This window comes from Saccopteryx bilineata, chromosome 4, assembly GCF_036850765.1.
Source record: "Saccopteryx bilineata isolate mSacBil1 chromosome 4, mSacBil1_pri_phased_curated, whole genome shotgun sequence".
Classification (NCBI taxonomy): Eukaryota; Metazoa; Chordata; class Mammalia; order Chiroptera; family Emballonuridae; genus Saccopteryx; species Saccopteryx bilineata.
This window is the reverse complement of record NC_089493.1, coordinates 195638420-195666057: the sequence shown is the minus strand read 5'-3', so window position 1 is coordinate 195666057 and position 27638 is coordinate 195638420. Positions and strand designations below refer to the sequence as shown.

Sequence of the window (27638 nt, the reverse complement as noted above, 5' to 3'; positions counted from 1 at the left end):
AAAAAGAATAATAAAAAAAAGAAAAATACTAAATTGCATGTGACAAGATAACCTTGGGTGAAACAAAACTTTTTGAACCTTTCATAAGTGGAACAGGGCTGATTGGAGCAACCCAATTTGGACCGGAATGTTGATGTCCATATGCACTATCATGCAAAACTAAATAATGTAGACACTGGGGAATGCACTGATGCTAATGTCTGTGACTATCTTTCTCTGTGGATACTTTCTCCTGATGGAAACACAAATCATACTAACAGACAGACATCCTAGAAGCCAGTGAGGCTCAGAGCCTGAAATGAGGAACCAGAGAGCAAGCTTTAGGCTGGACTAAAGATGACTATGCTTTCTGACCCAAATTCCGAAGCTAGAGGGTCCTGAGATGTCCTAGTGCTGTGAGTGGGAGTGACTGGGGCCACATGGAATATGATGGACAGACGGCCATCTCATGGTCAGTGCTGGCCCTGCCCATTATCTATCCTCCAGTAAACCCAAGGGGACCCTGGGCTGCCATTTTCCACGATATGTCTTTGCCTATTGGCTAGTTTGTTGGACTTTGAGCGGATCCCTGGCCTAAGCTGGTCCAGGCAGAATTCTGCCCCAGGGGATTTAAAATAATACCTGGAGATTCCAGCCTCACTGTGACTGCTTTCTGGAACAAAAGAGATGTGAACTTGCCAGGTGGGCCAGAGGAGCAAAGAAACAGTCCACAGACTGCCATTTCTAAGTGCCTGTTATCAGCTATCCAATCTACTTCATGAGAAGAGCATCCTCAGATTGCCAAGGGTCTTTCAGTAATCATTAATTTAATCCTGGTTAGTGAAGGAATCTGCAAAACGTAGTTCTCTTCAGGTGATGTTATATTGTTCAAAACCATGTGTGCGTGTGCATGTGTGTACACGTGCGTGTGTCTGTTGAGGCATATACACATATATACACATGTATACACAGAAATACATGTGTATTTCTGAAGTTATCGTGGACTCAGACACATGCGGGAGAAATAAATCTCAGCTATAATTCACACATTCAGAGATTGACATTTCCACAGGAAACTTAAATGAAAAAAGAAATGAGAAAGCAAAGTACAATTTAATTTATTACTAAATATATATATATTTATATATAATAAATATAATATAATATATATATTTGAAAGAGGCAGGGAGAGAGAGAGACAGGAACATCGAGCTTCACCTGTATGTGCCTTTACCAGGGAGTCAAACTAGCAACCTCTGTGCTCTGGGATGATGCTCCAACGAACCTAACTATCTGGCCAGGGCCCAATTTTTATTGAGACAGAGGGAAAGAAAGAGAGAGGAGGGGGAAGGGAAGCATTTGTTGTTCCACTCAGTCGTGCATTTTTTGGTTGCTTCCCATGTATACCCTGACTGGGAAACAAACCGGCAACCTCTGTGCTTTGGGACAACGCTCCAACCAACCAAGCTGTCCAGCAAGAAATGAGAAAGCAAAGTACAGTTTTATATCAGTACCTTACACAGCAAACTGAAATGCCTGCCAAAGGTTTTGATGGTGCTCACTTAAGACTTTATCTCATCAGCTCTAGAAAAGAGTGAAAAGAAATGACAGGCCCTGGCCAGGTAGCACTGTCCTGACATGTTGAGGTTGCACGTTTGATCCCTGGTCAGGGCACATATAAGAATTAACCAATGATGACATGAATGAGTGGAACAACACATTAACGTCTCTTTTTTTTCTGTCTCTTTCTCAAAATCAAATTAAAAAAATAAGAAATTACAAATCTCTTAGGCAAGCCAATATGCTATAATTTTTTTGTTGTTATAATATTTTTACCCCCCTCCCCAAAATAGCTCAGCCTGACCTGTGGTGATGCAGTGGATTAAGTGTTAACCTGAAATGCTGAAGTTGCCAGTTCTAATCCCAGGCTTGCCTGGTCAAGGCACATATGGGAAGCACTACTACGAGTTAATGCTTCCCAATTCCCCCCCCTTCTCTCTTCTCCATCTATAAATAAATAGCTCAAAAAGCCTATTCTATACCAAAAAAAAGGTAAACACTTATTATACCCTAAGTGGAGGAGATGAAGAAGGCAGCTTTTTCAAAGTATTTGGATACGTTCAAGTGCTTAACTTTGTATTGTCCTGATAGAAGGATGTTCTATGCATCTATATAATTCCCCAGAATGAAAAGTGGTATGTGCTCTGAATCTTTTTCATACAGGGGAAAAAAAAGAAAGAAAGAATAGTGACAAGGCCCTGGCCGGTTGGCTCAGTGGTAGAGCGTCGGCCTGGCGTGCAGGGGTCCCGGGTTCGATTCCCGGCCAGGGCACACAGGAGAGGCGCCCATCTGCTTCTCCACCCCTCCCCCTCTCCTTCCTCTCTGTCTCTCTCTTCCCCTCCCGCAGCCGAGGCTCCACTGGAGCAAAAGATGGCCCGGGCACTGGGGATGGCTCCTTGGCCTCTGCCTCAGGCGCTAGAGTGGCTCTGGTCGCGACAGAGCGACCCCCCGGAGGGACAGAGCATTGCCCCCTGGTGGGCAGAGCATGGCCCCTGGTGGGCGTGCCGGGTGGGTGGATCCCGGTTGCGCAGATGCGGGAGTCTGTCTGACTGTCTCTCCCTGTTTCCAGCTTCATAAAAATACAAAAAAAAAAAAAAAAAAGAATAGTGACGACACCCCAGTCCCATTACTGAAACACAAAGGTAGGCTGGATGTAAATATCTATACCATCAGGCAACATCTCACTACACAGATCCATTTGCTTGGCATTGAGGGCCCAAACCCGATGCAACCAGGATGCCCAAACACCAGTGAAATGAATTATGCTGCCTATGAGCGGCCCGAAATAGTAAGTATAGTCTCAAATTTTTATATTTTCCAGTTGGTAGAAGTATTTGAAACATACAATACTTGCAAAAAACACATTAGTTACTAAAAACTAAAGGTCCCCAAAACAAATGAGATTTACATCTGTAGCGACAGTAAAGAACCACCTTTCACTTGCTCAAGAAATTCATCTCCAAACCTTGACTAGTCTTTCCTTAGACTAAGTGCCAAGTGATACTTCTGAAAAATGCTGTGCAAATGGGTTCTGATCATGCTGATTCAGGAGCTGAACTCCTGAGTCACAGGGATCACGGATATAGGAGACATTTTTCATTTGGTCAGTATCTTTTCACGCTGAGGAGAAACCTCTATCCTGGAAAACAAGCAGGACCGTTGTCCTGGGGACACAGAGCTTCTGCCTAATGAAAGACTGGGTGCTGAGTTCTTGTGTTTTTCAGGGGCTCCCAAAGTCTCCAGCATTGCAGAATTCTTATCTTCACACCACTCTGAATTGTCATCCCTGCTGGCTTCTCACAGCTTCCTTCTGGGACAGTTTTCATTCTTCCTCAAGTACATTTTTTACGTGAGAACTGTTTTGGTAGTGAGAGCCTGTGGGTAGTAAATTATTTCAGTTTTGTCTGAAAATGTCGTATTACTCATGTTCCTTCTGCGATTGCCTGTGATGCACATCTCAGTTTGGTGGCACAGTGGATAGAGTGTCAACCTGAGACACTGAGGTCCCAGTTTCGAAACCCTAAGGTCACTGGCTTGAGCGCAGGCTCACCATCTTGAGCATGAGGTCACTGACTTGAGCGTGGGATCATTGATCTCTTGGTCGCTGGCTTGAGCCCAAGACCACTGGCTTGAGCCCAAGGCCACTGGCTTGAGCAAGGGATCACGCACTCTGCTGTAGCTACCCCCCCGCCCCAGCCAGGTCAAGGCACGTATGAGAAAGCAATCAATGAACAACTAAGGTGCCACAGCTACAAATTGATGCTTCTTATCTCTCTCTCTTCCTATCTGTCTGTCCCTCTTTCTCTCTCTCTCAAAAAAAAAAAAAAAAAAAACCCAACCAAACAAACAAAAAAAGAAATGAAAAAACTGACAATGTTTTGCACTATTTAGGTTGTTAATCCCAGTACACAGACACAAAAATTAGTATCATATGGAGAGGTGACCAAAGAGTGAGCAGTAAAAGAAATGTAAGAATAAAAGAGTATTTAGGAGGTATGTAAGGTAGTTAATAAAAAAAGTATTGTGTTATTTTTTGGCTTCTGTGCTATTTGGGGTGTCTGTCAGCAGGTCTGGCTTCATGGTGAGTGACCCGTTTCACAGGGTCAGAGGGCCCCACATTCAAGGCTTCATGCTCTGTAGTCACCGTCTTTAAATTCTAAGTAATTTTATCCTTGAGTTTGTGCTTTTACATGTGCAGTCCAATGAGACAGAGTATGCCACAGAGGTGAGGTTCCGCTATCTCCACTTCCTTGGCTCTTCAGGATGGGTGCTTAGCCGTCCGCTGTCCTGCGCCCCTGGCAAGTCTGGCCTCCTCCTGTCTGCTGCTGCCCAGTGACCACAACCACTTCCCACTGGGTCTGGGTGCAGGTGTAGAGTGGGTCTGGTTGAACTTGGATGCCCTGTGGACTCTGTGCAGGGCACAGCAGTGGCCAGCCTAACGCCTGGCAGTCAACTCAGGGACAAGCTTCTTACCCATCCCTGATCCAGGGATGTCCTGGCACCAAGGTTGTAATACCTTTGAGGGTAGCCTCTGCCAGGTGTTGAGATGGTAGCATTGGAAGAGGAGATGCTTGGCTGGACCTCCATGCCCTAGCAAGGCCAGCTGGGGGGACCCTAACCCTAACCAGCAGCCATCCGGCCCACGTGCATACCCCATTCAAGTCCCAAGTGGGTCCTGGCTCACTGGAGCATTAGCACTGGCCTATCTGGTACTCCCATACCCAAAGGTGTGCTCTCTTGGCCTGCACTGTACCTGCGGGACCTCTCTTCCTCTTTCCAACCTTCCTGGGTCTGGGCTGTGTTTACCTCTTCTGGCCAACTCCAGGCACCATCTGTGGACTAGACAGGAAATACGAATCTTTCCGCAATTTTGCATCCGTGGTAAATGCTCTCATATTTGCATTCAAAACTGGCATTGCCCGATACAAAGACAAACGGTAAGGCCCTGGCCGGTTGGCTCAGCGGTAGAGCGTCGGCCTGGCGTGCGGGGGGACCCGGGTTCGATTCCCAGCCAGGGCACATAGGAGAAGCGCCCATTTGCTTCTCCACTCCCCCCCTCCTTCCTCTCTGTCTCTCTCTTCCCCTCCCGCAGCCAAGGCTCCATTGGAGCAAAGATGGCCCGGGCGCTGGGGACGGCTCCTTGGCCTCTGCCCCAGGCGCTAGAGTGGCTCTGGTCGCGGCAGAGCGAAGCCCCGGAGGGGCAGAGCATCGCCCCCTGGTGGGCAGAGCTGCGCCCCTGGCGGGCGTGCCGGGTGGATCCCGGTCGGGCGCAATGCGGGAGTCTGACTGTCTCTCCCCGTTTCCAGCTTCAGAAAATCAAAAAAATAAAAATAAAAAAAAATACCAACGGTAAAATCCATGATCATAATTTAAACATTTTCTTTACTTCGAATGACAGTAAGTAGCAAACAGGAAACACCCCCAAGTCGAGAGAGACTGCAAAAGACAGGGAAATGCTTTATATTTTAGTACTGTTAACAGCATTTCCGTCTCCCCCCACCCCCATCACGTACCGCTTTTGAACGTGGGAACCGCATATCTTCATTGTGCACTGAGCCCCACAAATTATGCAGAGGATTCTGTCGGCTTCATTCCGTTGGTAATTTCTTGTGCTTTATTCTTTCACCCTACAGAATTGCTCCCTTTTCTACCTAATTTTGCACTCTTTCTCAAAGGGAGTTCCCAGAAAGAATAAAATCTTCAGATCCCTTCATAAGCCGTTTCTTCCCGGACACCCCCATATCGACCTTATCTTGAGTGATGCCATCACGGATTAACTTTTATTTTTCTCTTACACTGTTTCATACAGTAAACCTGTAGAGCTCTTAAGATTACAGGAAGGGGGGAAAAAATCGCTCACAAGAAGGGAGTGTCATTTCAAAAATTAAAGGAAATCGCTGGCAGTCGAGGAGAAGCCGGAAACCCAGCAGGGAGGAGGTGGGCGAGTCGGGGTCCTCGGGAAGGAGTCCCGGAGCCGAAGCACCCCGCCCAGCGTGCGTTCGGGAGCGTCCCCTTTAAGGGCCGGGCACGGGGCGGGGCCTGTCGGCGGCCAGCTTTCCCAGGCTGCCCCGCGCGCGCGCGCCGGCAGTTTGGCCACGTCCCTGGCCACGTCGCGCCTGCTCTCGCCATCTTCGTCGCTTCCTCTCTGGGGCCGTCTGAGCCGCCGCTGAGCCGCCGAGCCCCGGGGCCGCCGCCGCCATGAACATCTTCCGGCTCACCGGGGACTTATCCCACCTGGCGGCCATCGTCATCCTGCTGCTGAAGATCTGGAAGACGCGCTCCTGCGCCGGTGAGCGGCGGGCGAGGCCCCGGACAGACTCGGGCGCGGGGCCGGGTCGTTCGGAGAGGACCCACCGACCTCGGCCTCCCCGCGGCCCCGCGGGCCGGCGCGGGCCAGCCACGCCCCCTCGGCCAGCCTTGCGGGCGGCGGGAACCCGGAGGGCCTTCGACCCCCCGTGGTGGGCGCCCGGGCCGGGGTGAGCGGTCGCGGCCCTGGGCCTCGCGCCGCACTAGGTCCGCTCCCGAACTTGAGCCGTCGGGGCGGAGGAGGCGCCGACCCGGTTCTGCCTGAAAGTTCAGATAGCGAGGCGAAGGGGGAAGAGTCAGGCTGGCACCCCCACCCCGTCCCTGGCTTTAACGGGTGCCGCTCCGCTCGCGGGCCCGAGCGGGACCCCGAGATGCCGGGACCCTGCGAATCAATGGGACGGATGGAAGGAGGGCGGGAGGGACCGCGGCCGGCTCGGCCTGACGTGGCAGCGGGGCCAGCGCGGTCGGTAGGTATAGGTGGCGCGGGCGTGGGGAGAGGTCACCGGACCCCGCGCCCTGCCCCTTGGAGACTGGCCTTTAAGGTTAGTTACAGGGTGTCGGGTCAGCCCTGTCCTAGGGAGAGGTCTGCGGGCTTTATACCCCACCTCCCGGGTCCAGGCTCGCGCCCGCCGCGGGAGTCAGTGTGGGGAGGTCCCTAACGACTTTCTTGGGGACAAGGAAGGCTGCTTTGAGAAACTCCCGAGTGCCTCCGGCTAATAACGGGTTTTGTTAAACCTGCGGGAGCCTCCTGTGGCCTCGGGCAGGTCTCGCTCCACGTCACCAGTGAGCTGGCGACTCCCTGCTCGGGGGTACACATTTCATGCCTGCAGTGGCATGAGGCAAGGAGACAAACCTGATCGCGGTGGAGTTGTACCTTCTATTAAAAACCCAAAAAACTTCAGGATGGCGGCGTTTTAAGTGATTTCCTTATTTTTGGTGCCATGGTCTCCGTGAGATAACTTTTGACCAAGTCAGGAATTTAATTTCTGCAGAGACAGTAAAAGACGGAGTCCTACAGGAGTTGGGTGGCAGCGATTCGACCTACCTGATTGATTTCTAAAATTTTCCACCTCTAAAGTCACGCAGCATCTTTGATTGCTGTCTTCAGGCCTCACCTCTCTCCCCGCAGCATAGCTGAGATCCAGGAAGTATGCAAAAAAACAAAAAAGACCTTTGAGCGATCAAAATGGATGTTACAAAGTCCATGGACCGAAACCACTGTGTCAGGCAGGCTTGGAGATGATCTCTCAGTTTACACGTAGTTCCGAGGGGTTCAGTTCTGTGATTTCCAACGACAGCAAAGTAATCCCAGCGGTTGTGATAGCTGACATGGAAGCACTTGCACGTAGTGAGCTAAGTGCCTTAAAATAACCTTATGGGGTGGGTGCTGTTGTTCCCATTCTGTGGAGGAGGGAACTGAGTCTAAGGGAGGTGAGAGGATTAGTGGTAGAGCCAGGATTGGAACAGAGGCGGTCTGTAACTCAGTTAGTCTTTGGATGGGTCTCTTTTTTCCACGTTTCTCAGAATACCTTGCTTCTGTGAAGTCATGGAGTTGAAGCACAATATCTCCTCAACATATACCTATTGGGGAGAGGTTAGTGCAACTTCAGATAGGAAAGTATTAAGGGAACCTTGTGTAATAAGGAAAAAGTGAGAGTTTGCTATTTAGTTTGTTTTTTTTAATATTCACTCTTTTTATTTGGGAGATTTAGGGGCATTTGGGAAAATAAAAAGTACTTCAGCCAAAATGATTAGAAAGATAAATAGGTGAGTGAAGTTTGTGTTTGTCAGGTATTCCTGCAGTTAGCCTGTATTTATAGAGCATAACTGAACTATTCTTCTCAGACTTAGGACCATTTTAGTTCTTGTGCTTGAGATTTCTTGGCCTTTTAAAAATTAAAATCACCAAGATTATATATTCAGAATTAAATGCTAAATTTGACTAGCTGCTTTGTTTTCCCATCCTAAATTATAAAAGTTGTTTAGAGACCTTTGAAAGAGTAAGAATTTGATAGGAGTTTCTCAAATAACTGGAATAGGAGACATGTACATCCAGGTTGTGTTTCTCACTTTGAAAATACTGGTATTGGCGTTCACTTTAGGATTTTGGCACCTGTTTTGAACATGCCTGCAGCTACAGAACCATAGGCTTTTTTTCTCTTAGGGTAAGGGATGAGGCTGGCTAGTGAGGAAGCTGGAAATTGTTTTCCTGACAGTTTAATTTGAGAATGGCTGACTTAAAGGACCTATTTTAAAGTGGAGGCGGAGGAGTTGATCTTGGTTTAGCTCTGTTTGAATTGGCATTGTTCTGTGTCTGCCACTGTTATTACAGAGGGGTGCACAAATGAAATGTGAGTTTTTCATATTCCTGAACAGTCATTGCAACTGGACTCACAGTGTGCTCAGGTTATCACTTTATTCTTGTCCTAACCACTGACCTGCATATCCTGGAGAGAACATGTTTGAGTTTATAGATGAACTTCTAGCTATATTTTTCTGTAGGCTGATAGTTATTAATCGTGCTGTATCTGTTATGCTTAAATTACTGATGGAATCCTTTTGAGATCCATGTGTTCCAGCCATCCTCCCCTAGACTTGCCCCCAACTGCTTTGGCTGTTGTTATGTAGGTTGTAGACTTTTTGTCCTACCAAACATGCCAGGAATGTACTGTGTCCTTGCCTTTCTCATTATTGGACAGTTTATATTTTTAGGTTTTTGGGGTTTTTGTTTGTTTGTTTGTTTTGTATTTTTCTGAAGTTGGAAATGGGGAGGCAGTCAGACAGACTCCCGCATGCGCCTGACCAGGATCCACCCGGCATGCCCACCAGGGGGCGATGCTCTGTCCATCTGGGGCATTGCTCCGTTGCATCCAGAGCCATTCTAGCACCTGAGGCAGAGGCCATAGACCCATCTTCAGTGCCTGGGCCAACTTTTTGCTCCAATGGAGCCTTGGCTGTGGGAGGGGAAGAGAGAGAGAGAGAGAAAGGAGAGGGGGAGGGGTGGAGAAGCAGAGGGGCAGCTCTCCTGTGTGCCCTGGCCGGGAATTGAACCCGGGACTCCTGCATGCCAGGCCGATACTCTACCACTGAGCCAACCGGCCAGGGCCTTGGACAGTTTATATTTTTGAAGTAAATAGAAAGTACCTCATCTTTTATTGTTATTGAGTGCTTCAAGAAGCTTTTGAGTCACATTTCCAGCTTCCCTCTTTGTAGCAGCTATCACCTCTGGTTTTTGAGTGCCAGTCTCTTGAGTATTCATTGCTTTGAAACATTTATTGACTACCCGCTATGTGGCACTGGGGACACAATTCAGAGCAGCAGCTTGTTGCTATCAAAGTTTCTGCTCTCAAGAAAGCTGCAATCTAGTTGAAATAATAAACCATATATAAAAATGTAGGGTAAATTAAACCACGTAGGCACTCAATCCTGTGAATGAAGTGATGGAAAGGCCTCTGTGAAGAAAGGTATAAGACAGGCGTCCCCAAACTACAGCCCGTGGGCCGCAATGCAGCCCCCTGAGGCCATTTATCCAGCCCCCACTGCACTTCTGGAAGGGGCACCTCTTTCATTGGTGGTCAGTGAGAGGACCACTGTATTTGGCAGCCCTCCAATGGTCTGAGGGACAGTGAACTGGACCCCTGTGTAAAAAGTTTGGAGACCCCTGGAAGACTTTGCTGATGGACACAGAAGATGACCTGAATGTACATTCAGACTCGGGATAGGACCAGGCAGGCTGGTGAGGAAACAAGATGATGCGTCTCCCCAAATTAACTTCTTCAGAATGTCATCAAAGTTAGACAGTTAACTGAGAGAAATGATCTGCAAGAGATCTAAGTGACAAAGGTTAATACTAGTAATAAGATACCCCTACAAATTAAAAAAGAAACACCTGCTAGATAAACAAAGTTTGCAGAAGAATAACAGAAGGCCAGTTAAGTGTGAAAGAATGCCAAGCGTCACTAGTAGTTAGGAACTAGGATATTTTTTTTTTTTTTTTTTTTTTTAGGTTTCAACAGTTTATTAATTATATGAACAGAAAGAGTAAGCCCTGCTGCCAGCTTCCCAGCCCCTTGTCCCACATGCCAAAAAGGACCACACTAAAACAAAAAGGGCTGGGTCACCTCAGGATGAACTGTGAGGAGTTTCTGGGGAGCCAGGTATAGACGGTAGCTACATGGTTTTAAAGTCTGCAGCTCCACTCTGAGGGGCAGGGCAGAAAGCTCTCTTCATCAGAACTGGGGAGTTGATGAGGAACTGTCCCATGACAGCCACCTGCTCATGCATCTTCACCAGCAGCTGGGGCATCCCCACCTTTGGTGTTTCTGGTGTAAATTACTTGAGCTCTGTGCTTTGAAACGAGTTTAATAAGTCCTTTACTAAGGAGCTCCTGTAGGGCGGCCCTGGCCAAGGAACCACGGATCTTCAGTCTCTCAGAGACAACAGCTGGGGTTATAAGCTTATAGTTGGGAACTTCCTTACAGAGTTTGTCATATGTTGCTTTGTCAAACAAGACCAGGTTATTGAGCTTGTCCCGAACTTTGCCTTTGGACCACTTCTTCTTTTTGGCCTTGCCCCCAGACTTGTTCACTGGGTCTTTGTCTTTCTTGGCCGATTTTCCAGCATCTTTCTTCTTCTTGTCGTCCTTGGGCGGCATGGTGAAACTCCAACACAGGCCACTACCACTGCTGCCTCGATAAGATGTCGGACTAAAAGCAGGAACTAGGATATTAAAACAGCAACACATACCGTCATTTGCCCACTGGGTGGGGAAAAGTAAGGTTTACAACATCTAATGTAGGCAGAGTGTGCTCTAAAGGGTATTCTCATCTGGTGTTAATGAACATGTAAATTGGCACAGCCTTTCTAGCAGAGGTTTGACAGTGTCTCAGACTTAAAAGTTGCACACATTTTATCCCAGCACTTCTAGGTTATCTAAAGGACAGAAATTGTACCTAATAAGTACAAAACACTGTCTATCTGTATAAAGATGTTCATGCAGTGTTGTTAAGAATGAAAACTAAGAGCAACCCAAATGTCCATTAATAGAGTGGTCGCACAAATGTTGGTATGTTCGCAGTATGGAACACCATGCATGCAGCAGTTAAAAAGGATGAACTAGAAAAGGCATAAAAAAGGCCTGGAAATTTGAACTCTAAGTAGAGGTGAGAGGGGTGTTAAAAAGGTCCATTTGCCTTTTAGTCCGTATATTTTAGCCCTTTTGGAATTTTTGATAAAATAGCATGGATTTCTTTGAAAACAATAAAAATGGCAAAACATACATAGTAAGTAAGAGCTGTCATTTGTCCAGCATTCACAATGTGGCAGGGATAGTATCAGGTACTTTTTCTATTTCCAACAGTCCCACAAAGTTGGCGTAATTTGTCCCCATTTTAAGGGCTGAGCTTGAACCCAGACCCTCTGGCTCCAAAGCCTCTTTCCCTAAGTCACAAGAACCTGCATGGCTGCAGGGGTCCCCAAACTTTTTATACAGGGGACCAGTTCACTGTCCCTCAGACCGTTGAAGGGCTGGACTATAAAAAGAACTAGGAACAAATCCCTATGCACACTGCACATATCTTATTTTAAAGTAAAAAACAAAATGGGAACAAATACAGTATTTAAAATAAAGAACAAGTAAATTTAAATTAACAAACTGACCAGTATTTCAACGGGAACTATGGGCCTGCTTTTGGCTAATGAGATGGTCAGTGTCCGGTTCCATATTTGTCACTGCTAGCCGTAACAAGTGATACGACGCATGCGTCCCGCATCACCGGAAGTAGTACTGTATGTGAGCAATGTCAAGCCTTGAGGTGCCGCCACTTACAGTGCTCCAGGAGCACAGAATGCATCCTCACTGACTACCAATGAAAGAGGTGCCCCTTCTAGAAGTGCGGCGGGGGCCAGATAAATGGCCTCAGGGGGCCGCAGTTTGGGGACCCCTGTTGTAATGAGTCAGTTCCTGACCTTTGGGCTGCTGGTTCCAGGGAAAGTTAATGGCCTTTAGGAGAGTATCCAGATCTTGTGAGATGGGTCAGAGCACAGTACCCAAGACCCTTGTTAAATTCTGCTGTCCAAATTATCCCGGTGGTCTGACCCCAGTGCTGGGTTGCCTCCCAGCTGTTAGCAGGGCAAAAATAATTTGTGGAAAGCTTTTTCTGTTTGTTGAACAGCTCTTTTCTGTAAATCAATGAGAATATAAGAAATGCAACTTTAACCTGCAGCATAATTTTAAGGTAACATACACTGGAACATATGTTTTGGGTGTTGTTTTTTTAAATTATTATTTAGTGAGAGTATGGGGAGACGGAGACAGATACTTGCATGCACCCTGGCCAGGACCAACCCGGCAAGCCCACTAGGGGGCGATGCTCCATTGAACTGTAGCCATTTTTTAGCACAGGAGGAGGAGGCCATGGAGCCATCCTCAGCATCCGGGGCCAACTTACTTCAATCGAGCCATGGCTGCAGGAGGAGAGGAGAAGAAAGAGAGAGAAGTGAGAGGGTGAGGGGTGAAGAAGCAGATGGGTACCTCTCCTGTGTGCCCTGACTGGGAATCGAACCTGGGACATCCATACCCTGGGCTGATGCTCTTCCACTGAGCCAAACGGTCAGGGCCTGTTGTGGGTTTTTACTGAGCTTAACTTGCCCCTGTGGGAAAAGACAAAAATGTGTTTTTGATGATTGATTTCTATTTTATATTTTACAAGTTATACTCCTTAATATGGATTTTTGGTGCATTTGGTATTGGAATGGTCAGTATAGAAACAATTAGAGTGACTGTTGAGAGCTGATAGCGTTCACATGCTTTGGTCTCAGAATAAGGAGAAACAACATTGGAGCCCCTGTGGCTTATTAGCAGCTGGGATCCCTGCCTTCCTATGAAGACAGAACAGATTTTCTGTGTCAAAGCTGCTACTTGCTAATCAGGATCCCAAGCCAGGAAGAATAAGTAGGACTGTGTAAGTGTCCTTAGATTCTGGCATAGTTGTTCCTGGGTGTTCTGTACCATGAGACAAGATCCAGGCCACATGCTGCTGCTGCCTGTCCCTCTCCTCTGCCCCATGCTCTGCTCAGGGGCTGTCCCACCCTCTGACTGGCAGTAAATTAGGGCAGAGCCCAGAGAGCACATGGTCTGTTTGCAGTCACAGAAACACAGTATGACTTAGAAACTCTTTGGAAGTATTATCCCAAAATACCGCAAAATGAGAATTTACCCCATGACATGAAAATAAAATGAATTCCATTTTCTTTTGTCCATTTGTTCATTCAGCAAATATTTCCTTAGCCCTGCTGTGTGTCAGACCCAGTACTTAGCACATAAAATACCAAATGGAATAAGACATGTCCCTGGCCTTTGGAAATCTCTGTGTTTATTGGGGACTAGGGGGAGAGGGGAGACAGGCAACCAGGTAATCACCAGGTATTTTATAAGTACTGTAATAGGAGTAGGGAGCAGCTGGCATGAAGTGGTTTCTATTCTATAATAAACAGCATTGCGAGAGGGTCTAAAGATGACTTCCCAGAGGAGGTGATATGTGAGTTGGTTCCCAAAGGGGAGTAGTAAAAGCAACATGATAGTCCCTGATTCATATAGGAATGCTGACAATGAGGATACAATTTCAAATCTAATGGAATTTCAAAGTTCCATTAGAATAAACCCTTTGCAACAAAATTTGCCTGTATCCTATAATTTTTTAAATTTAAAATACTGGAAAGAACCATTGTCTGACCAGGTAATGGCACAGTGATAGAGCGTCAGCTTGGGACGCTGAGGGCCCAGGTTCAAAACGCCAAGGTCACTGGCTAGAGTATGGGATCATGGACATTACCCCAAGGTTGCTGGTTTGAGCCCAAGGTCACGGGCTAGAGCAAGGGGTCACTGACTCAGCTGTAAACCCCCCCCCCATTAAGGCACATGTGAGAAAACAATCAATGAACAACTACAAATTGATGCTTCTCCGTTCCTGTCTGTCTGTATCCATTTGTCTTTCACACACACACACACACACACACAAAGTAGATACATAGATATATATGAAAGAATAATCCAGGAAATTCACTGAAAACGTTTCTTGAGGCTCCCACAAACATTAAAGGTGAACCACAGTCCTCCTGTTTTCCCCTCCCATCCTGTCTTCTCTCTCGTGTTCTCTGTGACAATGTCAGACTCGTTGCTTCTCCTTTGGAACATTGTTCTTGGTAGGAAAATAAAGTTTCTGGGTGAAAAAACTAAAAAGAGCAGATTTACTGTCCGTATCTCCAGCCTGAGCCCTTGAGATTGGTTACTGTTGATGGATCCAGGTTCAATTTCTACTTAGGTGTTTTTGTGAGTAGGCTAGAAGGCATTTAGTTCCAACAAGCTGCAAATTTGTTCTGTAAAATATTTTTAAAATGTGGTTTTTTAATTCTGTAGGTATATTGCCAATAATATGGGTGCAGCAGCACGTCTGCTAAATACCTGCTTAAATCAGTCTCATGGTGTGAGGTTTGCAGAGTAGGTGCGGGAGTGTGGGTTCTGCCATCTAGAAGGCTGTTTCCTTAATGAATTCACTCAGTCTGCAACATTTGAAACCCTATGCATGTCCTTTGTCACAAATATTTGGCCAAATATAGATACCAGAAAAGCCTGGTGCATGCTGTGTGACCTTCTAGACTTCCCCAGCTGATTCCAGACATGCCACATCAGTGCTCTGGAGGTGGTTGGTGATTGGAGGTGTGAATAGTTTCAAGATGTTTAAAAAGAAAAAAAGACCTGCTTTTGAAGACTGGCTATGTGAGAATGAGGTTGGCTGTGTGGTGAATCTAAGAGATGGAATTTTAAAAAATCTTAACATGGCCAAGTAAATGCTGCCCTCACAAAAGAAGTCACTTTGGTGGCCATAGCAGGGGGCTGATGCTCAGACTCACCTGAAGCCGTGTTTCTCATCTTCTCGACCAGAGTCTAGCTCCATCCTCAAAAGATTTGTTGCCATGAGATGTTGTTTCCTAATGGAAAGAAAGGTGCTGAAAGTGACAGACAAGTTACAACACTAAATAATAGCAGAATTTAGAACAATTTTTTTGTTTCTTGATGTTAGAGAGAAGGGAAGGGAGAGAGAGCTAGAGAAACCTCAATTTGTTGTTCCACTTATGCATTCATTAATTCATTATTTGATTTTTTTTTAATTGGTTGCTTTTGGGGTGGAGGAGAAAGGGGAGAAGCATTCATTTGTTGTTCTACTTAGTTGTGCATTCACTGGTTGCTTTCCATATATGTCCTGACCAGGGTTTGAACCCAGAGCTTTGCTGTTTCTGAGTGATGCTCTAACCAACTCAGCTAAGTGGCCAGAGCCCATTGTTGGTTTGTTTGATTCTTTTATGTGTCGTAACTGGGGATCGAACCCTCAACCTTGGCGTTTTGGGATGACAGTTGAACCAACTGAGCTACCCAACCAGGGCAATAGCAGAATTTTTGAAATAAATGTATTCCTGCCTCAAATCACATATTTGAGAAATGGTCATTTGAACCCTAGACATCCTGGTATATTGTCTCTGTCATAATTAAGTCACTTTCCTGTAGTCACCCCATCCTAGTAAGACAAGTTGTTAGAACCTCCCCAGAGTAGCATGTCCAAGAATGTTAAGGGAAAGAAAAACTGAAAACATCCCAGACATCAGCCTTCGACCACAGCTTCCCACTTTTCAGATCTGCACTTCCTGTACGGTGTTATCTACAGGAATCAAAGCTCTTCCAGACTTTTCTAATTACTTTCTTTTGTTTTTGTAGGTATTTCTGGAAAAAGCCAGCTTCTCTTTGCACTGGTCTTCACAACACGTTACCTGGATCTTTTTACTTCATTCATTTCATTATATAACACATCTATGAAGGTAGGTATGGTAGCCAATGGGATGGATTTCATCCCTAATTCACAGACCTATGGAAACTTATCACTGAGCATATTTTTTTTCATTTCAGAGCAGTATCTAATTAAATGCTTGGCACTTAGAAATTTTTTAATCTTAAGTTCCTTGAGTATGGTACACTTCTAACGCTCTTGATAACCCTATAAGAAAGAGGGGTTAACTATTATGTTTCCAAGCAGTGGAAAATTACAGACTTCCCTGGAAACCCAGCAAGTCAGTTCAGAACGAGACTGAAAGCCAGGGCTTCTCACTGCAATGCCTAGTTTTGCTGCTGAGGGGCTGTGTTAGGCATCGACTTTCTCCCCCCAAGTTCATGTTTCTTAAACTTCTGCTGTGTATGCCATCTTTATTACTTTTGCCAGCTTAAATAACATCTGTACTGTAACTTACTAAATACGTTTTTAATTTTTTTTTATTTTTTTATTCATTTTAGAGAGGAGGGAGGGAGAGGAAGAGAGAGAGAGAGAGAGAAAGGGGGGAGGAACAGGAAGCATCAACTCCCATATATGCCTTGACCAGACAAGTGCAGGGTTTTGAACCGGCAACCTCAGTGTTCCCAGGTTGACGCTTTATCCACTGCGTCACCAGAGGTCAGGCACTAAATATGTTTTGTTTTTTTGTTTTTAAAGAATTTATTTTTATTTATTCATTTTAGAGAGGAGGGAGGGAGAGGAAGAGAGAGAGAGAGAGAGAGAGAAAGGGGGGAGGAGCAGGAAGCATCAACTCCCATATATGCCTTGACCAGACAAGTGCAGGGTTTTGAACCGGCAACCTCAGTGTTCCCAGGTCGACACTTTATCCACTGCGCCACCAGAGGTCAGGCAAATATGTTTTTTAATTTATCCTCAGCATTAGTCTCTGTGGTTCCTTTGGTGTCCATGTATTTTTCTAAGCCACATTAGAACAAGTGTATAACCGTTACACTACAAAATGTTTGCACACACCTCACATCTTGTTAGCACCAGTGGTACACACTTCGCACTTGGAGAAGCCTCAGTTCTGTCACACAATGTTAAACTCATACTAACTGAACACGCATGGGGTCAGGCCCCCCCCCGGCACTGAGGACAGGGCGGAAAACAAACAGAAGTCGTGGTCTGGTGGGGGAGAGCAGTGCAGTTACCCCAGTGCTGAGTGAGTGGCTGTGGTTCCTAGTAGGTGCCATGAAGGAAAAGTAGGGTGCTCTCAGGATGTATGAGTCTCATTTCTTTCATTCATTCATTCTTCAGATGCTTAGTGAGCACCTGTGTGCTGGGTGCTGTTGATGGGTACTTGGTTATGGGCACACCCAAGAAAGTACTGTTTAAGCTGAAGCCTGTTGGCATGGTATTTCAAACAACTCCCAACACTGTGTCCAAAAGCATTTTCATAAGCACAGGTCGAAGTAGACAGAGCAATGTTTGAGTCTGTCATCTTTGCTGAAAAGCAAATTTGAGCTGTCTAGAGTCATTTTGTTCTTTGTTACTAAGTGATGGGAGCCTAGTAATCAGGAAATTGGTTTACTTGAAATCCCTGCGTCCCTGCTTGTCCAGGCAAGTTAAAACTGCAGGTATTAGAAGTGTGTGAGCAAGAACCCTCCACCCCCCTCGGGATAACTAGCTTTCAGAGGAGTCTTTCTGCTTGGGTCTAGTTTCCAAGCACTTCCTAAGAATCAGAGGAGTGCAACTCAAGTTTTCTGTCCCAGCTTATCACTGTAAATGCCGAGCACTGATGAGGGGAGGATGGTGGTTGCTTTTCCCTGTGGCTGCTAAGCCTTTATGGACAAAACCTGGGCCAGTCAAAGACGAGGTGCTGGGGAGGGAACCCCAGCTGGCTATCTTGTCCCTTGGCGGGTGAGCACTCTGTGTATTAATTTTGTTTATATATTTAGGTTATATGTTGTTTTATTTTATGCATATAATATATACATATATTTATCTGTGGATAGAAATCTAAAAATATATTAATTTTCCTTGATTTTTTTTTTGGTAGTTCTTTGGTGTGTGGGTGGGTATGACCAACAATTTGAGTACCTTATTGACTATTTATTTGCAAATATAACGTTATGCGGTGCCAGGGGTATCTTTGTTTTGTTTTGAAGAGTATGAGGGCTAGATGATTGATTTCAGTGTCCTGTTAAGTCATTTGCCCAAATGCCGCCCCTGATTAAGTTTTACAAGGTGGTTTTCCTAAGAAGAAGTGCCAGGCAGTGCTGCTGCTACCCTCCTTGTCTTTATTCATAAACAACCTGCTCTTTGGTGCCTGGGCCTAAAATTCTGTAGGCTGAAAATGGTATAATTTCTGAATGTCAAACTTTTCTTTTTGATCAGATGAATTTATGGTGTTTGATCTTTTGAGTGTGCAAGAACATGTGGTTGTAAGCTCTTGAGAACAGCTATACTGCTATACTGCAACTGAAATTGCTCCCTGTTGTAGGCAGCAATGTTTTACAAATTATCACTTACTTTTAGTTTTCTTTTGTTACATTATTAGACAAAATTTCATAGCAGCAATCTGAATGTTCAGTGTTAGGGTAACACAATTTAATTAAAAACCATCATTGTAAAATTTAACATGAATTACATTATTTTTTTATTTTTATTGATTATGAGAGAGAAAGTGAAACATTGATTTGCTGCTTTACCTATCCATGCCGTGATTGGTTGATTCTTTTTTTGTATTTTTATGAAGTTGGAAACGGGGAGGCAGTCAGACAGACTCCTGCATGTGCCCGACCGGGATCCACCCGGCATGCCCACCAGGGGGCGATACTCTGCCCATCTGGGGCATCACTCTGTTGCAACCAGAGCCATTCTAGCGCCTGAGGCAGAGGCCACAAAGCCATCCTCAGCGCCTGGGCCAACTTTGCTCCAATGGAGCCTCGGCTGCGGGAGGGGAAGAGAGAGACAGAGAGGAAGGAGAGGGGGAGGGGTGGAGAAGCGGATGGGCGCTTCTCCTGTGTGCCCTGGCTGGGAATTGAACCCAGGACTCCTGCGCACCAGGCCGATGCTCTACCACTGAGCCAACTGGCCAGGGCTGGTTGATTCTTGTATGTGCCCTCACCAGGGATCGAACTCACAGCCTTGCCATGCTGGAATGAATAGGGGGAACAACAAATCGATGTTCGTTCTCTCTCTTCCTCCCTCTATAAAGTCAATAAAGTATTTTTAAAAAATACATTCTTGGCAGTTCTTATAAAGTTAAACTTATACTTTAGATACAATCCAGCAATCCCACTCCTAGATATTTACATAAGAGATGAAAAATCACACAAAAGCCTGTACCCAAATTATAGCAACTTTTATCCCCCAACCTGGAAACAACCCACCTGTCCTTAACTGGTGAGTAGATGAAGAAACTGTGGTAACCTTTACAGTGGACTGCTGCCACTGCTCAACAGTAAAAGGGAGTCACTTGTTTATTAATACACCAACAACGTGGTTGGACCTCAAGTGCACAGTGTTAATTGAAAGAAGTTGGTCTTGCAGTGGACACATCGTATGATTCCATTTATGCAGCATTCTGAAAAAGTCAAAACTACAGAGACCAAGGACAGATCAGAGAATGCCAGAGGTCAGGCCCAGGAGGAAGGCTGGACCACAGAGGGGCAGCATGGGGGAATATTTCTGTGGGGTGGTGATCCTGATCTGGTTCTTGATTGTGGTGGTGATAATATGACTCAAAAAAACATGAATGTTACTATATTTAAATTTTAAAATTAGGAAAATCTGTATGGATGATGTAGAAAGCCAAGGGAGTTGGAAGCATTGTAAGACATTGTTGACCTGGTGTTTTCTTGTTTGTAGCTTATCTACATCGCCTGCTCCTATGCCACCGTGTACCTGATCTACATGAAATTTAAGGCAACTTACGATGGAAACCATGATACCTTCCGAGTGGAGTTTCTGGTGGTCCCTGTGGGCGGCCTGTCCTTTCTAGTCAATCATGATTTCTCTCCTCTCGAGGTTAGTTATGAGGTTATTTACTGAACATACCTGGTTCCCTAGGGAGCTAGACCTGTTTGCAGGCAACATGGGGTTCCTCTGGTGTGGTTTTTGGTTTGGCAGCTCCTGGTGCAGCATAGACTATTTGGTATAAAGAAACTCTGGACAGGAATTAAGTCCCAGGCATTTGGATGTCTGCTGACTGGTTGTTGCCTGACTCTTAGACCATACACTTGGCTTCTGTGGTACCAGACATGGTGCCCTGCCTGCCCAGTGTCTGATGAACACAGTCTTCTCCACACTCCAACCCAACTTTGTTTCTTCGTGTATGGATGTCAACGTTGAGACTATTCCTGACTCCCCTAAGTAGGGCTGCTGCTGTGCTCAACTTTAAGAAAGGTGGTTTTCGGGGTGCCCTGGCATTGTGCAGGGCAGGGCTGCTCCTCGTCACCCTGCGGCTAAGTTCCCACTCTGCTCTTGGTCCTCTGATGGGTGCTGGGGGTGCCTGCTCGTGTGTCCCTCTATCATCAGTGTGAATAAAATACCATGTTGGGCAAAGTGTATACTTACAACTCTGATTTCTTACCCCTTTAATTTAACCCCTCCAAAATGTCTAAAGAATAAGAAAACTAGACTATTGGGTAGTCTGGGAAGGAGAGCCATTGGTGAGGGAAGTTAGGGGTGAAGAAGAGAAGGAAGGAGCCTGGCTGTCAGTGTAGCCCCCTGGGGAGGAATCGGGGCTGACTCGGGGCCCTGGACTCAGACTGGGCCAGGCTTATCCAGGAGAGACATGGTATCTGCACATTCACAGAGACCTGTGCGGGGAAAACATAACACTGAGAGGTGAGGTAATGAACATTCAGAGAGGTAGATGTGTCCAGGTGACCCGGCTGGTCATTGGGAGTGTCTGCGCCTCTTACATGCAGCTTAAGTTTTTATGACTCATGAAATAGCTCTGCTACTCTATTCTGGGCTCAGATACCACTCCCACTTCTGTGCTGCTCCACAGTACAACAAGAGTATTGCCTTGTGGCCCTGGCCGGATTGCTCGGTTGGTTAGAACATCGTCTCTAAGCGCAGAGGTCACCGATTCCATCCCTGGTCAGGGCACATACAGGAGCAGATGTTCCTGTCTCTTTCCTGCTCTCTCCCTTCCTCTCTAAAATCAATAAAATCAACATTAAAAGAAAAGTGTTTACAGTGACCCCAGGGTGGGCTGTGGACGCTGACTGACGCCTGTGGTTTCCCTTGCAGATTCTGTGGACCTTCTCCATCTACCTGGAGTCAGTGGCCATCCTTCCGCAGCTCTTCATGATCAGCAAGACGGGGGAGGCGGAGACCATCACCACCCACTACCTGTTCTTTCTGGGCCTCTACCGTGCGCTCTATCTCGTCAACTGGATTTGGCGCTTCTACTTTGAGGGCTTCTTTGACCTCATTGCTGTGGTGGCCGGTGTTGTCCAGACCATCCTCTACTGCGACTTCTTCTACTTGTACATCACAAAAGGTACGCGGGCTGCGCCCCGCCTGCTGTGTCCCTGAAGCTCGGGCTCTTTCGGCCGCTCCCTGGGCCGGCACGCTCCAGCCCTGGCACCAGCTTTGTGAAGCTGGCTGGCTGCAGAGAGACACTGAAATGACTGTCAGTCAATTCTGGGTCAGGTTTTTAGTCTCTTGTCTTTTGCTGTAGCTGTGTAGCTGTATGGTTTTTTACAATGGCATATTTTCACTGTAAAAGTTCAGTAAGAACTATAAATTCTGAAAACGATCACCTGAAATCCTGCCACTCAGATCATTATCAATGTTTCAGTAACTATAATTGCAGATCTCTGTGTGTATACACAGATTCATGATTAAATTACACGTGCTAGTCCATAATCTGCTTTTTATCCCACTCACAGTTTTTCATGTCAGTAAATAGAGACCCACATGATTTTCAGTAGCCGTAGTATTTCATTATGTGTATGACCATACCCTGCTTACCCACCCCTTGTTCATGGCTAGTCAGGCTGTTACTGCTATTGTGCTGTTATTAAAATTCAGTGCTTAAGTCAGCAACCTTCTATATGTACATTTTTGCATTTATGTGAATGGAGGACATGAATTTCACAAAACTGGTGGGAGTTTTTGTCCTTGCTCAGGAAAATTCATATTTATGAATGTAGTTTTAGGGGATTCAAGAGCCCTTGAACCCAACTGTAGACCCTAGGCTAAGAACCGTTGCTGTATGTTCTGCCTTTCCTAATGGTGAAGTTGCTGGGACCAGGGGTATGTATCTTCCCTCTTTGTTAGCATCCAAAGTTGGTGGACCTTGTACATAGTGAAGGTTACATTTTTAACACAGGGGTCCCCAAACTTTTTACACAGGGGGCCAGTTCACTGTCCCTCAGACCGTTGGAGGGCCGACTATAAAAAAAAACTATGAACAAATCCCTATGCACACTGCACATATCTTAAAGTAAAAAAACAAAACAGGAACAAATACAGTATTTAAAATAAAGAACAAGTAAATTTAAATCAACAAACCAACCAGTATTTCAATGGGAACTATGCTCCTCTCACTGACCACCAATGAAAGAGGTGTCCCTCCGGAAGTGCGGTGGGGGCCGGATAAATGGCCTCAGGGGGCCGTAGTTTGGGGACCCCTGTTTTAACATATGTTGACTAAGGAAGAAAGCCATGATAACAAAAAGTTGCTATGAATTTAGCAACAATTCAGTCAAGTTTATTTTTCTTTTTCTTTTTTTGTATTTTTCTGAAGCTGGAAACGGGGAGGCAGTCAGACAGACTCCCGCATGCGCCCGCCCGGGATCCACCCGGCACACCCACCAGGGGCTGATGCTCTGCCCATCCGGGGCGTCGCTCTGTCGTGACCAGAGCCACTCTAGTGCCTGGGGCAGAGGCCAAGGAGCCATCCCCAGCGCCCAGGCCATCTTTTGCTCCAATGGAGCCTTGGCTGCGGGAGGGGAATAGAAAGACAGAGAGGAAGGAGAGGGGGAGGGGTGGAGAAGCAGATGGGCGCTTCTCCTGTGTGCCCTGGCCGGGGATCGAACCCGGGACTTCCGCACGCCAGGCCGACGCTCTACCATTGAACCAACCGGCCAGGGCCAAGTTTATTTTTCTTAACTACAATTGCTATGGCATCCAGGTACATGAAAATTCCAATGTACACTTGCATGGCATTTTCATAGTTGAGAGGGCTTTGTTGAGTGACACCAGAATCCAGTGAATGTGGGTCGCCAAAACCTTTATTTCCTTAACCTTACTATGTGGAGTCTGGAGTGTGACAGACCTCAGGGGATGGGAGAAAGAAACTCAGCTTGTCAACGCCAGTGACCCTCTGTTTTCTCTCCCTCTGACATTCTAGTACTCAAAGGAAAGAAGCTCAGTCTGCCAGCGTAACTGCCAAAGACCATCGCCAGCCTCTGTCCTTCAGGGTGCTCGGACAGAATTCCTACCACAGCAAAGGCACAAGATGCTCGATGCGGAGAGTCGGAAACGAGACTCACTCGTTGCAGATAGTCATCAGTGGCTCTGTGAGACCCAGAGGCAAAGAGCCAGAAGGTTTCTGTTTAATGCATCTTGCCTTATCATTTTTTATTACTATGTACAAAGATTTTTTTACACAAAGAAACTTAATGCTGTATTAATAAATTCAGTGTTTAGCTACAATTGGGATAGTTCCAAAAGTGAAGATTTTTGTGAGAAATAGTGCAAACCTTTTTTTTAATTCTTTGAAATAGTTGATTCTTTGTGTCTGCAATGAAAATGTACTCCTTGACAGTTGGTAGATTAATATATTCTTCCATCTATCAAACTTGCATTCCACTATATTTATTTTTTTTTTGCCAAAAGATGAGTCATACTTGTTTGAAATCTGAAACACTATGTTCAATTTGGTGTGTCTGTTCAAATATCTTCCCACCAGATGTGGAAATCCTCCCTTGGACTTCACAACACTACATTTAAGGCTGGTAAAGATGACATGCAAGTCTTATAGTTTTCATTACCAAAAATTTTAAGGTTCTGAATGTAGATGGAGTCTCATTTGAGAGTCACCAAAGGTGCCTGCCCTCCTCCCCTGCTAAGAAACGTCAGTTTGAGACTGTCCCAGGGGTAGCAAAAGACTTGGTAGGCAGGGGATCTGGGCTGCTTGCCATCTGAGTGTGGGATGAGAGGGATGTTCATGAAGATTTTGGATCTAGGACTCTGCTTCTCTGAGGAACACAACACAGGTAGTACCTGTCACTTCAGTTTACGATTCCAAAAGATTACTACAACCATGTCCATGCTCAGATTCAAATGGTTTTTCAAATTAATCTTGGGTAGTATAAAATGATTTACATATTTTTAAATTGGCACCACCAATTACCATTCCTTATATTCTTTTTTTGTTTTGTTTTTACTGAGCTCTTGCATGATCTATCTTGTGTTACCACCTTAATAAACATTTTATTAAACATAGACTAAATGGTCTCTTTTTCATGAATTAGGCTTTTGGAATGTCCTGTGACAGGATGATTTTTTTTTTTTTTTTTTTGCTTGATTTTCATTTGGCAACCAAAGCTCTATATAGGGTTGCAAACATTTTATTATTCATTTAATAATCTAAAACTGTATTTTGTGGAAAAATTAGAATTTTTCCTCCTGATTTTGCCATTATATTGATTTGCTATATTTTTTTATTTATGCAAAAGCATATGAATGCACTATAACTGTTAAAGTGTTGAATACCCACAGTGCTTACTACAAGAGCAGTATAATCGGTTTGCCTGCTGCATTAAAATAATTTGTGGAGGAAGGGACGTGGGTGGGTTTTATTTTTGTCCAGTGTCTCTTAATATTTTTCTCAGTTGGCTGTGTGACTGCACAGTTTTACTGCCTTTTTTTTTTTTCTTTTTTAAATTGATTTTTAAAGAGAGAGGAAGGGAGAGAGAAAGAGAGAAACATCGATTTGTTGTTCCACCTATCCGTGCCATCATTGGTTGGTTCCTGCACGTGCCCTGCCTGGCTGGGATCAAACCCGCAGCCTCGGCATGTTGGGACGGCACTCTGACCAGCTGAGCTCCCCAATCAGGGCCTAAGCTCCTGTCTTGATCTCTTGTGTTGCTTTCCCCTTGCCTCATGGTTTTGCTTTTGTGTATCAGTATCTCTTTCCAGCATCCTTGTCTGGTGTTAGTTTCTGTTTTTATCCTCTGCGGGAGATTCTGAGAGTGTGGAGGGGAGGGAGGAAATCCCGACATAAGTGGAACAGACTGCTTGCTGTCCGGACTGGGGACTGGGTGGAGGGCTCTCAGGTTTCTATGCATGTAAATCAGACACCAGCGGGGGCAGTCACAGGACAGCAGAGCGCACAGAAATTGGATCTCGGACCTCAGCACTGTTGCCTGCTTTATGAAGTATCTGCCTTCTCCAGTCACTCTGCCCAAGGAAAATAAAATTGTCTGAGATGTGACCACCATGTTGTGCCCAATCAGGATGATGTCTTAATAAAAAGGCTGCCTGAGTGGCGGTGCGGGACTCTGGACTCGGGCAGCGTCCTCATACATGGTGGGAACAAAAGCCCGGCATGACACGCCCGAGGGAGCACTGTTTCCAAGTAACTCTCACTTTCTGAATAAAGATTGTCAGGTAATTAACATTTTTTACCGAGCTGTTTTACTTGCGTGGACTATATAAAATGTAAGCATGAAGAGAAATAAAGCAAAGTTAATATTATACATTGCCCACTAAGTGAAAACTGAAAAGCTTCTGGCTGTCGGCTGCTCCCAGTCGTTTATTCCCTGCCCAGTGCAGCCAGCTTTAGAATTACATTTCCTGCTTCAGTACAGTCTGGTCAAAAGAGATGGTAGAGAAAGAGGTGGCCCCCCAAAAAAAGTGCAGGAGGGAGGCCTTTCAAGAAGGTCTAGCCCTCCCAAAGATGCCACTAGGTTGGACAACTTCCTGGAAAGGTCAAGCAATGATTTTGTTTCAATTGAAAGTGATTTGTGGGAACCCTGAGTAAAAAACCCACAAGCTTAGGGGTCAGCCTTGTGTTGAGTTGACTCCCCACACTGCAGCTCTCTGACCTTGGATTTTTAAATTTATCTTGATAGAGAGAAAGGAGAAAGAAACATTGATTTGTTCCATTCATTGGTTGATTCTTGTATGTGCCCTGACCTGGGATGCAACTGCAACCTTGGTGATGCCCTAACCAGCTGAACTACTGGTCCAGGGCCGCTGTGACCCTCGATTTAACATGTGCCTTGCCCCCTACTCAGACGTGGAGGCTATTACCCCAGGGTAAATGAGCCCCTGAGAGTGAAGCTCACTGCACAGCTTGGAGCACAGGAAGGGCTCAGCCCTGAGGCGACCCCCTGTCTCCTCCTGTGCTTAGCTTGGGACAGCTACCTCAAAAGCTGGCTGGCGGGAACCAGCAGCAGTCTGGCAGCAGTCCCTCTGGCCCATTTGATGATACTGGTCACCTTTGCCCTTGTTGGGAGAGCAGTGCATCTAGACTCCTAGGTACCTTCCCAAACCACCCATCCCAGTGAGTTCAGATGAGAACTGATTGCACTGGGGCTCCAGGTGGGGTTTTCTTCGCCCTCTGGTGGCTAAGTGTGGAGTTTCCAAGGATCCTGCGCTCTGCTCAATAGTGCCACAGTGCCCCCTCACCCCACACACACCTGACCTGGTTTAGCCTTTGCAGTGTGGTCTTCGCAGGTCCTGTGAGTATTTCTGCTGCAGTTTTGAAACTTTTCCCTCTAATCCCTGTAATTTAAAGGCAAGCTGAAGCTCAATATAACATTGCACCTTTTCGGATGTCATTTTAATATCTTCTTCAGAACTGACTATATTACCTGACCTCTCATTATCTAATCAAGTTCCCAGTAAACTTAATTTTATGAATGGATGAATGGCTCTTGTCTTTGAAAACTTCATAACTTCTCTATTTACAAAACCTTGTATCATTTTGACAACCATACGATTTCAATGTTAATCTTTTTAACCTAGAAGGTCTTCACACTTGGGAAATCTTGACATTTGATGAGTATTCATTCATCAAGTATTTAATGCGCTCCATTATGTGCGTGGCAGGGGACAAGATGGACAGGGTTGCCTAAGTTCATACCACTTACACTGGCAGGTGGGAGGAGAGAGGTAATAAACATAAATGCGGGGGAGTGATGAAGAGCTATGAAGAAAATGAAAGCAGGGGAAGGTAATGGGAACCGATAGGTGTGCTGTTTTAGATAAGGTGGCCAGGGAAGACCTGTTTGAGGCAGTGACACTTGAGCTGCGGCCTGAATAAAGTGAGCGACAGGAAAATACCTGCGGGAGGAGCATCCCTGGCAGAAGAAACAGAACGTAAAAAAAGCCCTGGAGCAAGAATGAGTTTCAGGGAGGAATAAACGGCGGCAGGCAATAGGGTAGTGGAGGGAGAGTAATAACCCTAAATCGGGGAGAGGGATAAACAATTTGACTTGC

At 45.8% G+C, this 27638-nt stretch overlaps 2 protein-coding genes and 1 long non-coding RNA gene across 3 annotated transcripts; 1 reads left to right on the top strand and 2 right to left on the bottom strand.

Annotated features, from left to right (window-relative positions):
• The first annotated feature begins 5867 nt into the window (after positions 1 to 5867).
• On the top strand, positions 5868 to 25810 carry KDELR2 (KDEL endoplasmic reticulum protein retention receptor 2). Its single transcript, XM_066273385.1, has 5 exons — positions 5868 to 6328; positions 16115 to 16215; positions 20037 to 20195; positions 21429 to 21681; positions 23539 to 25810. Exons 1-5 carry the CDS (start codon positions 6238 to 6240, stop codon positions 23571 to 23573), a joined length of 639 nt encoding a protein of 212 aa, XP_066129482.1. The 5' UTR covers positions 5868 to 6237; the 3' UTR covers positions 23574 to 25810.
• LOC136333771 (uncharacterized) lies at positions 6335 to 7606 on the bottom strand. The gene is made up of 3 exons (XR_010731086.1): positions 7461 to 7606; positions 7199 to 7357; positions 6335 to 6606 (listed from the first exon to the last, which is right to left on the bottom strand). It is a non-coding gene; the product is annotated as an uncharacterized lncRNA (long non-coding RNA).
• Positions 10587 to 11058, bottom strand: LOC136336178 (small ribosomal subunit protein eS25). The gene has a single exon (XM_066277648.1). The coding sequence runs from the start codon at positions 10997 to 10999 to the stop codon at positions 10622 to 10624; it is 378 nt and encodes a 125-aa protein (XP_066133745.1). The 5' UTR covers positions 11000 to 11058; the 3' UTR covers positions 10587 to 10621.
• Positions 25811 to 27638: the final 1828 nt, after the last annotated feature.

Excerpts from the sequence above, each read along its gene's own strand:
- LOC136336178 (XM_066277648.1), bottom strand. The coding sequence starts at position 10,999 with ATGCCGCCCAAGGACGACAAGAAGAAGAAAGATGCTGGAAAATCGGCC.
- KDELR2 (XM_066273385.1), top strand. The coding sequence starts at position 6,238 with ATGAACATCTTCCGGCTCACCGGGGACTTATCCCACCTGGCGGCCATC. Across the intron at positions 16,216-20,036 it reads TATATAACACATCTATGAAG|CTTATCTACATCGCCTGCTC; the intron begins GTAGGTATGGTA and ends TCTTGTTTGTAG. Across the intron at positions 20,196-21,428 it reads ATGATTTCTCTCCTCTCGAG|ATTCTGTGGACCTTCTCCAT; the intron begins GTTAGTTATGAG and ends TTTCCCTTGCAG.